The sequence below is a fragment of the Pseudomyrmex gracilis genome, unplaced genomic scaffold, assembly GCF_002006095.1.
Source record: "Pseudomyrmex gracilis isolate BER0280 unplaced genomic scaffold, ASM200609v1 scaffold_1503, whole genome shotgun sequence".
In the NCBI taxonomy this organism is placed as follows: domain Eukaryota; kingdom Metazoa; phylum Arthropoda; class Insecta; order Hymenoptera; family Formicidae; genus Pseudomyrmex; species Pseudomyrmex gracilis.
Genome location: NW_018022087.1, coordinates 9,180 through 23,065, shown reverse-complemented (window position 1 = coordinate 23,065; position 13,886 = coordinate 9,180). Strand labels below are relative to the sequence as shown.

Sequence of the window (13,886 nt, the reverse complement as noted above, 5' to 3'; positions counted from 1 at the left end):
ATTATAATATAGTTTTTCTTCTATATTGTAATTTTTAGTTATTATTTGAGTTAATACTAATAATAATTATTATTACAATATCTGAATAAGCATAAGCTTATTTTGTGTTTGCAGTTAATAAAAAGTAACAGAAAAGAATTATATTACATCATGTATTTATCACTCGCCGCTTGTTTTTCAGTGTTACTTAGTTGTAGAAACAAGTTGGAGAATATAACTTGCCAATAAGAGCGAAAGTCGCGCTTCAAATTAACATAAGATATACGAGCAGGAATAATAAGCAGAATTTAATAAAAAGAGATATTGTATTGAATATCAACAAAAAATAATAAAAACATTAAATACATTTATATAATATAAAAAAATTGTTTCAGGTTTATTTGTTCGCAAAGATAGAAAAGCGATTTTATACATTCGAGTAAAGTACGTGAAATGTGAAGCTTTATCGTGATCAATTAAAAAAGCAAGAATAATACGTTTTATAAGAAAATTCTGTCCATTCTTTATGAACAATAGTACATTAAAAATATTCAATTTGAGAAACACGTTAGGAGATTGTAAGCAGAGACGAGAGAGGAGCAGTGAAAGTGAGATATATCGGGAACCATATGAGAGATGAAATGAGTCATGATCGGAACACCACATACAGGTTCTACAGAACATATGTAATCTTCCAATTGTAGATAAATGTGTGTCGCGTGGCATATACTATTTCTTAGAGAAATGTTGTCACTGTCCAAAATTCGTAACATTTTGATAATGTCTTCTAAAATTACAATTATACTAGAATTCTATTATGATTGTACTTTTATATTACAATCATAACAAACTTTCTGAATATTTGAAAAATAGCAATTTGATAGTTACATTACACAATAATTATGATAAAATTATATTAAAAACATACAAAAAAATTGTCATTTAATGGCGTATTATTTACAAGTTGATAATGTGATTAGTTTATAGAATCACTAGTATATGTGTTTGTGTGTTTAAGTTTACAATACATACATAAATGTATACAAATATTAAATAAATATAAGAAAACGTCGAAACACAAAACAACGACAGATAAGCAAACGCGAATAACGGTGAATACGTGACGCACTCATTTCACCTGTTCCAATATGTCTTATATCCAATGCGGTCGATCTCCAAACTGAAGAAAAGAGAAATGCCGATATATCGCGTGTCATAAATATGTCGCAAAGCATAAGCTGAGTGTGCAAGATTCGATCTCGGCTTATCTTTCGCATATATTTGTGACAAGTTGATGTTATAAGAAAAGAAAAGAAACTGAAGAAAGACGAGAGAATAAAAGAGGCTGTGCGGCTGTATGTCAGGGGGCCAAGTTAACGGTTCAGCCAGGCTTTCCGTAATCCAATCGTTGCTGCAACTACTCGTCTGCTTTTCTCTTCTCTTATCCTATTTTTCTTTCTTCTTCTCTTTTCTTTTGCGGCTTTGCGCAGTCCGTTGCGCATCAGATCATAACGCTCATCTGGAAGGCTGAATCATTGGTGAAACAATTGTTTTTCATTACTTTTATTTCATTAAAAAGATATTGTCTAATACATCGTACTATATTAAGCATTAGTCTATATTAGGTCGTACTATATTAGGTATTAGACTGGAAAAACATTCTAACAACGTGATGTTTTATTCTTATAATAGCTATTTATTTGGAAACGCAATTAAATTAATATTATTATTTACTTGTTACCAAATAATGTTAGAAAATAATCTGATTATGTTATATATCTTGCACAAAATATAATTTCAGAATTTTTTAGTTAATACTAACAATAAGTTGACATTATTATTTTTCAAGTGCTTTTCTTCCAGAAATATCTTACAAAAGCTGATTATGCGATTTCATATTTCTTACTTTCCCTATATTTCAATTTTAATATTCAAATCTGTCTATTAAAAAATCTCACAACATTTTCAATTCCAGCAACCTATTCTTCGACTCTCTTTTATATGCAGATATGACCGTTTATGTATTTATAAAATATATGTATGTATTTTTTGCTCTTACAGATGCGAAAATTACGAGAGAACGAGAGAGATCGGCCGACATCTTATATAGAAAAAAATATTCTTTCAGATAATACAGTATGTAATTGATTTAAATGGTAATACAAATAATTTTCTTTAACGTTGATCTTTCTGAAACAAGTACTTATACAAAATGTTTGTTTTTACGCAGCACTTATTCCTATTATGAAAAGTTATTAGTATTTTAAAAATATTATAATTTAGTATTTTACAAATATTATAATTTATCAAATATTCATGTACTTTATGCTCATGATAAATAAGTACATATAAGTATACAAACTACTTAGATGAGATATTGTTCAAGGAGTTGGAGTCATATGTCTGCGCAATTGAATCCGACAGACCCATAAATGAAATCGAGGTCAAGCGTCTTCGTAAATTCGCGCTTGAACAGCAGAAAGTTATCAAAATACTTAGACAGACAGTAAAGGTACGAAATTTTTCTGATACAATAAATTAAATATAATTAAATAATTTAAAATTTTGACTTGTAATAAACTACAATACATTTGTAATGTTATTTACACACACACACACACACACACATACACACACACACACTCTCTTTCTCTCTCTCTCTCTCTCTCTCTCTCTCTCTCTCTCTCTCTCTCTCTCTCTCTCTCTCTCTTTTAGCGCTTGAGGGGAATTTGTCCCAGAGCGCATTATAAATAAAGCATAATCAATCAATCTCTGTCTCTCTCTCTCTCTCTCTCTCTCTCTATGTCTCTCCCTCTCTCTTTCTCTTTTTCTCTTTCTCTCTCTTTCTCTTTCTCTCTCTCTCTTTCTTTTTTTCTTTTTTTCTGAATAAGATAGTAATCATTGTTGAATATTATTAAAATATAGTTATATCACACGCCTGTTTCAAAAACATAAAGACAAATATTTGTTTTTCTTACATAAGGAGAGACAAAGAAAATTAGAGCAGCTATATAATAAGAAAAAAAAAGAGGAATTTTATAGACAGTGGCTCGAGTTAGAACCAGTAACCGAAGTGGACGATGAAGGAAATCATGAAGATAATGATAGTGTTTTGTCGAGCGCTCCATCCTCAATATCACCACAACCTGGACGCTACGATCAATGTTATAGAAATGGTATTACTAGAGAAGCATACAAAGCTGTTGTTGTCAAAATTGAAGAACTGCAATCAAAGCTTTTTAAAGAACAGCAAGAAATGTCACGTGCCAAGATTCAAATTTGTGATTTAGAGAAAGCACTTTTGCATGAGGTATAATTGTATAGCTTGACTAACATCTAGTTTTTTTGATGTAAATAATAACTCTCGTAAGCTTGATAGTTTTACTGAAGAAGACTATTTTAACTATTGTGTATATATACATACATATATACAGGATGTCTAAAAACTGTTGACACAACCAAGTGTGAAAATACATTGGATTTATCTAAACATAAATATCATTTGCCCTCTTGCAAAATTCTCAATATTTATCGAATTATTAATTGAGAAATGCGAAACAATGAACGTGTAAAAAGCGATGGTCTAGATTCTGCAGACATATGATTTTCAATTGTACTTCCATAAAAATCAGTTACCTAATCGCAAGAAGCTGTCACATGCTATTTACGCTTGTTTGCTCTGCTTTTTGTTGCTAGGATATTACATGAGATATGTCATTTTTCCTTAGAACTAAAAATTATATATAGTCATTGTGTTGTTAATACAACACACCGCAAAAGCATCAAACTACAGATTAAGTACCTCCACGGAAAGAGTATTTTATCTAAAGTTAATACCTTTAGCAAATACAGGTCTTTCCTATCAAAACACTTGTCAACTCTAGTTTTTCTTAAAAGATGCCGGGACAATGACATCTTCCCGAAGTTTATTCAATAAAACACCATCTTGGTACAAAAAAAGCAAACAACATCTTGCAAAAAGCCGGTCTTCTACTAGTGAAAAAGCGCATTTTGCATATAAAATATCAAATTTATGATATTTTGCAGAAACTATTTTATCTGCATTTGCATTTATCTGCCGTTCCTAGACCAGACCTATGGCTTATACTAGATCGTATAACATACAAACAATCAGAACGTATATGGTTACATTCATCTCAACAAAAGATAAAAAGTACCAAAATTTAGCACCACGAGAAATCACCGCTTGTCCTTTGCTAAACACGGTAAAGAATCTGTCCAACAAAACCTTTTTTGCTGAAACGTTCTCGGCCTTGGTCAAAAACCACAATTTTGCAGTAGCTCTAACTAAACTGTCAAAAGAAGCAATAATTAGCCATATAAAAACAGCTATACACTTTTTCCCTCAAGAATCTAACAACATTCGCAGATTAACAGCTAACATCCCAGCAAACAATTTCTGTTTTTGACAATTTCGGCGCAGACCTTGGTAACAGAAACTGTTTGCAGAAATGCTACAATACGGAAACACCGCCAAAATTGTTAGCACACAGAAAGAAAAAACGCAACAACTCTGTTGACAAATACATGAGAGTATTGCAGCCAAAACGATTCCATATATGTCAGTGAAATTAACAACAAATAGATGGTCGATTGCAAGCAGATCTGCTTTTGGCAATACTGTGACCAAACAGTCCGCAAAATTGTATCAGAAATCTGTTTACGACAAAAGTCGGGTTGATCTGTTAAACGCATTGACGACAGATTGCCACCAAACGCCAAGCAGGTCTGTTCGTGTATACGTGCGGACTGTTTGCAATTTGGCGCCAACAGACAATGACCAAACCTATTCCGGATTTTGGCTTCACTTTGGCGATAATTTGGCCTCGCTTTGCTTGTGGCAGACTCTGTCATCATTTTGGTCGCATTTTGACATTTCACATGTTGACAGACATGGTTAACAAACCATATCCTACTGAGGACACAGATGGATATGGTTCTGTGACCGAAATGTTTGCTGGGATACTAAGCAAATCTAAATTGCCAACCCACAATCTGACTAGATAAGAACGCTGTGCCTTGCAACAATTAAATCAAGATACATATTATCGTTCTTTTAGCAAATAAAGGCAATACAATGGTGATTATGAACAAAACAGACTATAATAATAAAATGCAGCCATTACTCATAGATTTTATATATAAGAGACTAAAGAAAAACCCTATATCTTCACTGAAAACTCTGACCACCAATCTTATCAAGAAAAACAAATTCTCAGACATCCTGATTCCCAGAAACGCGATACCACAACTAGACTATATGGATTGCCCAGAATCCATAAAAAGAACCGCTTATTGTCAAACCCATAGTAAGCGCTATAGACTCATCTACATATGAGCTAGCCGGCTTTTTGGTCAATAAACTAGAACCTCTCACGCGTAAGTCTGACACCATGATAAAAAACTCATCAAACTTTATCTTAAAAATTAAAAATATCAAACTCCAACCTAATGATATTTTAATCAGCTTTGATATTGTGTCCCTAATTCACATACCGGAATCATGTTTGGGGTTTTAGCGGGGCCTTTTTAATGGGATTCGAAGTGTTCCATAAATATGTTTGCTATGATTGGGGAAATTGGTGATCCCATAGCTGCATCTGTGACTAACCAATTTTACAAACAAAAGTCACAGGTACAGCTATGAGATCATCAATTTCCCCAATTATAGCAAACATATTTATGGAACACTTTAAATCCCATTAAAAAAGCCCCACTAAAATCCCAAACATGATTCCGGTATGTGGGTTACACCTTTGTTATTTGGCAACATGAGAAGAGAAAGAACTCTACAACTTCTTACACTTTCTCAACAAACAACACCCAAACATTACCTTCACACTAGAAATAGAACAACATGAGAAACTCCCATTTTTGGATGTTCTGGATGTTCTGGATGTTCTGATCACAAGAAAACCAGACGGTTTTCTAGGCCATCACATCTATAAAAAACCCGACCACACCAACCGATATCTACATGCTACATCACACCATCATCCAGCCCAAAACCAAACAATGATAGACACACTAGTTTGTATGGCAACAAATAAACAAAGCAATTAGAAAACATCAAAATAAATTATCTACCAACGATCAAAACGTGCTATCACAAGAACAAACAGAAGACTTAAAGAAACAAGTCACTTGCCTTCCATACATTCAAGAGGTCACAGATAAGATAGGCAGAATTTTAAGCAAACACAACATAAAAACAATCTCTCTCTACAAACCTCCAAGAAAAATAGAACAGATTTTGAACAATGCAAAAGACAAAAAACTCCTTTGGATACATCAGAAGTGTACAAAATATCCTATTCATACGGTAAAGTATACATAGGTGAAACTGGTAGGATGATACCCACACAGAACAAAAACTCTATTAGACGTCTATTAGACGTCGACAGCTCCATGCGACATCTAATGGATGTCTAGATAGATGGATGTCTGTGTGGGTAAGCACACAAGTAGAAAAACATCAGTCAGCAGTGCGTTTAAAACACTATTCACAATTGGCATTAGCAAAACACCACTTGGAAACTGATTACAAAATCATATTTGATCAAACCCAAGTACAAAACTACAGCTTATTTTAATAGAAAATATATGGAGTTCTTGAAGATATACAAACATCCAAACAATATCAATAGAGATAATGGACAAATGACCAGTCTATATGGCAATCCGTTCTGCCATAACACTCTCACTCTTCTTCTGTCACATTATCTTACCCTTAGTACTACACTCTCTCCATTACACTTCCGTCTCCCTAATCTGGCGCTATAAAAAGGAACACCTATCCAAGAGCATCAGGTTGCTCTTGAAACGCTGATAAAGTGAGCTGAAATGTTCCCGAAACATTGGTATAAAAACAACATTAACGCGGTTCAAACCCAAAAAACATCTTTGAACGTTAATATATAGTCATTGTTCCTTACACGCTAATTGGTTTACATTAATTAATTAATAATTCAGTAAATATTGCAAATATTTTAAAATGGTAAATGAGATTGTTCAGATTGATCCAATCTATCTTTACACTTTGGTTGTGTCAAAATTTTTCAGACACTTTGTATACAGATATATACGTAGATAGTTCGAAAAGTTCTCAACTTGATACAAAGATTGCGTTAGAAATATCAAGAGATAAAATGGGTTTGTTTTATTGATAAAACCGAATTTTTTATGCACACTAATCTTCTTTTGGCCATATGGATTGACAAATCCTTTTCTACTATTAAAGTACATACAATAAGGAATCCAGGAGGTTCAAATTTATATAACAAAATGAAAAAAAAGTTTGTTAAACCTTGATTGTTTTTATTCAAACTAAATTTTTTGTGCACACTAATTTTTTTTGGCTGTATGGATTGATAAATTTTTTTTACAATTACAGTATGTAATAAAGAATCCGAAAAGTTCAAATTTATATAACAAAACAAAAAACATTTTTTTAAACTTCAATGTTTTTGGTTTAAGTTAGTTTCAACAGATTTGCTCGGGTTTTAATGTCACTCTGCTAAATTTGCATTCGACAGATCTGCTACGATTTTGATAGCAATGTTGCAGATATTTGATTAAATCTATTAGATGTGTGCAAAAGTTCTCGGCGTTGCATATTGATAACGCTGTATAGCCATTGGCTTTGTTACCCCGATTGCCAAATGATAGCAGTATGCCAGCAGTATGCACGCAGGTTTAATCAGCACTTTGCAGCAGATTTTACTCAGCTGTGTCATCATAGTGAGTGAATTATGTAGGCACGATACGAAAAGATAACAACACAGCAAAAATATAGAAATAAATGAAGAATGAAATGACAATAGCACGTTATGCTTCAAATCTGCTACATTTTTTGAGCAAGTTCTGCTTGATTGATGCAATAATATTTGCATCACGGCATGACATATTTATATTCTTTTTTTTTCTGTTTNCTTGATTGATGCAATAATATTTGCATCACGGCATGACATATTTATATTCTTTTTTTTTCTGTTTTTCTGTCGACACTAGTTGAAATAACAAATTATGTTTGAATGCTGGCTACATTGTACTGGCATAATGTGTTATTGCAAACTTTTCAAAATATGATCACTCAGTCTTGGTTATCTGGGTAGTGACCTCGATTTTCTATTTCACGCATTTCTATATTGTATGTGCTTTGTGAATTGTCATAATTTTAGGCAAATAAAATTTGTTTTAGTGTCTTTAAAATTTAAAATCGAAAAAATGCATACTCATTACATGATATTCCAGTTTAATCTGGTCAAACAGAGTTGCAGAAGCACAAAAACTTATTTGTTTCGCACATAGAAAAAATACTGTAAGTACAAGCATGTGTCGAGTGCGATTCTCAAGATTTAAAAGTAGTGATTTCAGCAACAAACCACGCTTTAGAAGATCTCTGATATCTGGTGATTTGCAAGGATTGCTAGATGATTTACAATCAAGTGTAGAACTTTCTAAATATTTACAAATTGATCATACAGTGCTATGACAGTTATCGGCAAAATACATAAAAATATCAATTATTTAGTACACGACAATGCTCGTTTTGACGTAGTTGATCATAGACGTATAATATATACCCAGATAACCAAGACTGAATGAGCATATTTTGCAAAGTCTGCAATAATACATTATGCCAGTACAGTGTAGCCAGAATTCAAACATAATCTGTTATTGCAACTAGTGTTGACAGAAAAACAGAAAAAAAGAGAATATAAATGTAATATATAAATGCATTAAAGATACGGAATTAAATCTTAAAGATCGTGATGTAGAATTGAAGGCCAAAGCGAGAAATGTCATAATACCAAAACTGCAATATTTTCAGAACAACAATGCTAATGTTTCACAAATTGACAAAAAACTACTTATTATGTACAAAGCGTGCGTAGACTACACAAAAAAACACCCTGAATTGATATTTATGCGTGCGGATAAGGGCAATGTAACGGTAGCTATGAGCAAATAAGAGTATTCACAAAAAATGAAAGTCCTGTTGAACGACAGTAACACATATGAAATTATCAATTATGATCCGATCAGGAAAATTGAATCCGGTCTCAATGTTTTACTTAAACGTTGGCTCAACAAAAATTTTATAGACAAACGAAAATTTTTTTGTCTCAGATCCAGTGATAAATTACTACCTAAGGCTTATGGTCTTCCGAAAATCCACAAGGAAGGTACACCTCTCAGAATCATTGTTTTTTCTATTGACAGTCCTCTTTATTTCTTCGCTAATTTTTTACACAAGATTATCGCGAAAAGTCTCCCTCCACCCAGAGGCAATACTATTAACAGTTTTGCTCTCTATGACAAGCTATCGAAGATCAGAATTAACAAGGACGACATTCTTTTCTCTCTAGATGTTGTTTCTTTATTTACTAACATCCCTATAAATTTAGCTATCAACGGCTTAGAGAATAGATGGAACTATATTAAAGAGAATACCAACATACCGATTAGCGAGTTCTTAAATGCAGTTTCTTTTGTTCTCTCTTCAATGTATTTTATATTTGACAATGTTATCTACAAGCAGACTTTTGGTACCCCTATGGGTTTACCTTTATCACCTATCATTGCTGACATTGTCCTTCAGGACATTGAAAATGAAGCGTTAAACAACATTGGTTTACATCTACCGTTCTATTACCGCTATGTCGACGACATTGTTTTAGCGGCTCCAGCACATGAGGTAGATAACATTGTTTCAACTTTCAATTCATTCCATGAAAGAATTAATTTTACGGTTGAGTTGGAGAGAGATCGATGTATTAATTTTTTGGACCTATCTCTGAATGTTGTTGGCGATGGTTTAAAGATAGATTGGTATCATAAGAATACCTTCTCTGGAAGATATTTGTCCTTTTTTTCACATCATCCTATGTGCCACAAAAAAGGTACAATATTTAGCCTCATTGATAGGGCTTTATTACTTTCTCATCCTGACTTCCACAAAAAGAATATCCTATTCATCGTTGACATTTTGTTAGAGAATGGTTATCCATTGAAATTGATTTTTGATTCCATCAATCTTAGACTAAAAAAGCTCGTTCATAATAACAAACAAATTATCGATACAAACCACTGTGCATCCAACAATGATGAAAGAAGAATAATTGTTCTTCCATATATAAAAAATCTATCAGAGTCGATTTCTAAAGTTTTTAATAAGAGTGACTTCCTGATCGGATACAAATGTTTTAATAAATTAAATAATATAATCAGGACCCACAAGGATAGAACTGATTTTGACTCTCAAATTAATATTGTTTACAAAATTAACTGTAGGCATTGCTCAGCGTCTTACGTGGGACAGACTAAGAGGCGATTGAAAACAAGACTGAAAGAACATTTTAACAACATAAAACATCCCTCTTCCCAACTGTCAGTAATTTCCAAACACAGAGCAGATCTCAATCATTCTTTTGATTGGGATAATGTCCAGATTTTAGATCATGAACATCATTATTACAAGAAATTAATTTCTGAAATGATCTTTATAAAAAAACAGTCACAAGGTTTAAATTCTGTCAATGATTTGGAATTACTTGACTCTTCTTATTTCAATATTTTGGATGTTTCTCACCATAACTAAAAAACAACCACTGTAAGTGGGAGAATACCTATATGTTCTCGTGCCTCTTATCTCTGTTTTCAGAGTCTGACTATCTGGCATCCCAGTAAGTTCATTTGTGAGTTTTGTTTCTTGTGTAGTGATTGAATACTCTTTTTTGTTTTATTTTAGAATGTCATCCTCAAGGTACTTTAATCTATTACAACAGCCAACTTTTGCGATGTTTTTTAACATTGACTATTTTTAATCATTTGACATCAATTGTATATTGCGTAATCGGTAATATTCATGACTGAAGAAGGCTCAAGTAAGAGTCGAAATATTTTGTATTATTATTATTTTTTTATGTAAAGCGTGTTCATTAAATTATTTTTTTAAATTATATTAACATCCTTTTATTGGCTTAATGTGACCTTATTTATTTGCTTATTTGTATTTACATAGCGAGCGTTTTTGTTATTTATTATTTTTTCTTTGAATATAAATGTGTCATGCCGTGATGCAAATATTATTGTATCAATCAAGCAGAACTTGCTCAAACAATGTAGCAGATTTGAAGCATAACGTGCTATCGTCATTTCATTCTTCATTTATTTCTATATTTTTGCTGTGTTGTTTTCTTTACATATCGTGCCTACATACTTTACTCACTGATGACATAGCTGAGTGGAATCTGCTGCAAAGTGCTGATTAAACCTGCGTGCATACTGCTGGCATACTGCTATCATTTGGTTATTGGGGTAGACTGCGCGTTTGGCTGAAAAGATGTCTTTACGGTTGAAAAAACAACATACTTTGAGCAGTAACTATCTCTCTCTCTATCAATGTCTGTGGTGGGATCAGAGCCTACTATTTCATACCGCCTAACCTGCCATCACCTCTTAATCTCTTTCATTCCTCTTCATCCCCCCTATTTTCCCATCTCCACCTTTCCACTACTATTCTATTAATCAGCAAAGACTTCTTTTTTCCCCACTACTTTACTAGATAAAGATGAGGCTACTGATCAAAACCAGCTGTCTCTCTCAACGTTGAAGACATGTTTTTAACATGGCAAAAGTAAGGAATGCGCAGTCTATATATTATACGTTTATGGTTGCGATACAAAAAATAATAATTCTTCAGTGAAGTTTTACTACACTCGCATATTCTCCAGACATTGCATCTTCTGATTACCATTTGTTCAGGCTGCTGCAATATATTTTTAATGGTTCACTTTCAAAATAAAAAAGATATTTAAAAATGTAATGATAACTTCATCGCCTTCAAACCTCAAGCAGCTTTTCGACCCCAAATTCATCAATTACTTAAGAGAATCTTAAAATAAGTCTGTTTTATCGATAAAACTGAATTTTTCGCGCACACTAATTTTTTTGGATATACTTCCGAATGACCCCTGCTCCCAATCAATCTGAAATTTTGCACAAAAATAGTGTTCGANGGGACAAACAAAACGCGCGTAGTCTCCACTTCGACAAATAAAAAACAAATTTAAAAAAAAATAATAACTATATCCACTGAAATCGATTTTAGGTGTATTTCAGAATGATTTCTTGTCCCAATCAATCTGAAATTTTGCACAAAAATAGTGTTTGATGGGACAAACGAGCATAGTCCCAACTTCGAGAAATAAAAAACATATTTTTATTAAATATAAAAACTATATATAAGTTTTATTTTTTTTTAAATTTGTTTTTTATTTCTCGAAGTTGGGACTACGGTCGTTTTGTTTGTTCTATCAAACACTATATTTGTGCAAACTTTCAGATTGATCGAAAAAAGAAGTCATTCTGAAATACATCTAAAATCGATTTTAGTCAATATCGTTTTTATTTTTTTAAAAATTTGTTTTTTATTTGCCGAAGTGGAGACTACGCGCGTTTTGTTTGTCCCATCAAACACTATTTTTGTGCAAAATTTCAGATCGATTGGGAGCAGGGAGTATCATTTGGAAGTATACCCATTTTTTTTTTTAATTTGAACAAGGCCGTATTAAAATTCAAAATAATCAAAATAGACCTTTACAGCCTTCCAGACTACAGTTCGAGGCAGTTAGAATGATAACGCAGTAATATAGTGGAACGTTTCGATCATTTATTAGTTTTGATCATCATCAGCCACACTGAATAGAAAAATATATAAAAATATATTTAAAAATATAAAAATTTTTAAAAAATATGAAAAAACAAAAAATAAATAAAGAAAAAATAATAAAAAATTACAGGATGTAAAATTGATGGAACATAATTTAAAATAAAGGGTTAAGAATTACAGTATGAGTATAAAACAAAGTTGTAGGCACTAAATATACAGAAAATCGAATACATACCTCATAACGGAAACATCTAGAACGCCATCGGTTGTCAACATGTGAGAGAAGTCACGCCGAGTAAGCACAAACAACATATCGTTGTTGATCGATTTGCTTGTGCATCGGTTTTGCTTTGAAAGAATAAATAATTTTAGGGACGGAACNTCAAACAACTCTCGAGGAATAAAAATGTAATAATAATAAGAACAAACAAAAAAACAAAAAAAGAGAGGAGATATATAAAGATTAAAGAAGATTAAAAGAAACAAATTTGTGAAAAGTCATTAATCGTGAGTCAAAATATTACAAAAGTCGTTAATCAAAAAAGTGAAGTCAATAATAGAATGGTCAAAAAACAATAAAACTTACTGCAAAATTGGTCAATTAAACACAAAGTCAATGAGTTCTCTCACACAGTTCACACGCGGCAACGAACAAAACACAACCATCTCGCAAGAAAGATAAAACGCAAATGCGAGATAAAGAAGAGGCAGTTAAGGGAAAGAAGACAAGCCAGAGAGGGAGGAGAGAGTGTATAAGACAAGATTATTTTAGTTTCTGAATTAACGGGGTATATATCGGATCCAGCAAATCCGTATCCTTCATTAAATTAATACCATTCCTCTGCAACTTAATGTGCAACATTTCAGAAATAAGTTTCTCCTATTATAAAATTGTTCTTTGTCCAGTATCTGAACATCATTCCAGACAAAATCGTGCCCTAAATCACTCCGATGTTTATTGACTGCAGATTGTCGATCATAATTTTGATAGAAATTCCGTTGATGTTCTGTAAGTCTTGTGTACAATTGTCTGCTCGTTTGGCCTACGTAGGAGGCGTCACAGAAAGAACAATTGATTTTATAGACCACCATTTTAAGAATTGAGATTTTCAATTCAAAAAATACTTGTAAAAATTTATAAGTATAGTTCGTTACATGTATATACACAGTTTGTCCGGAAAGTTCCCGGACTGATTTTTTCTAGCGCGGG

General features: G+C 32.5%; 1 protein-coding gene across 1 annotated transcript in view; it reads left to right on the top strand.

The window, feature by feature from the left end:
• Positions 1–13,886, top strand: part of LOC109862214 (janus kinase and microtubule-interacting protein 3-like) — a gene marked incomplete at its 3' end in the record, with an annotated part of 20,561 nt that overhangs the window by 2,493 nt on the left and 4,182 nt on the right. Inside the window, exons 2-4 of the mRNA XM_020442204.1 lie at positions 2,041–2,115; positions 2,366–2,491; positions 2,963–3,289. Of these exons, the coding sequence (XP_020297793.1) occupies positions 2,041–2,115; positions 2,366–2,491; positions 2,963–3,289 (528 nt within the window). The remainder of the gene's footprint in view (positions 1–2,040; positions 2,116–2,365; positions 2,492–2,962; positions 3,290–13,886) is intronic.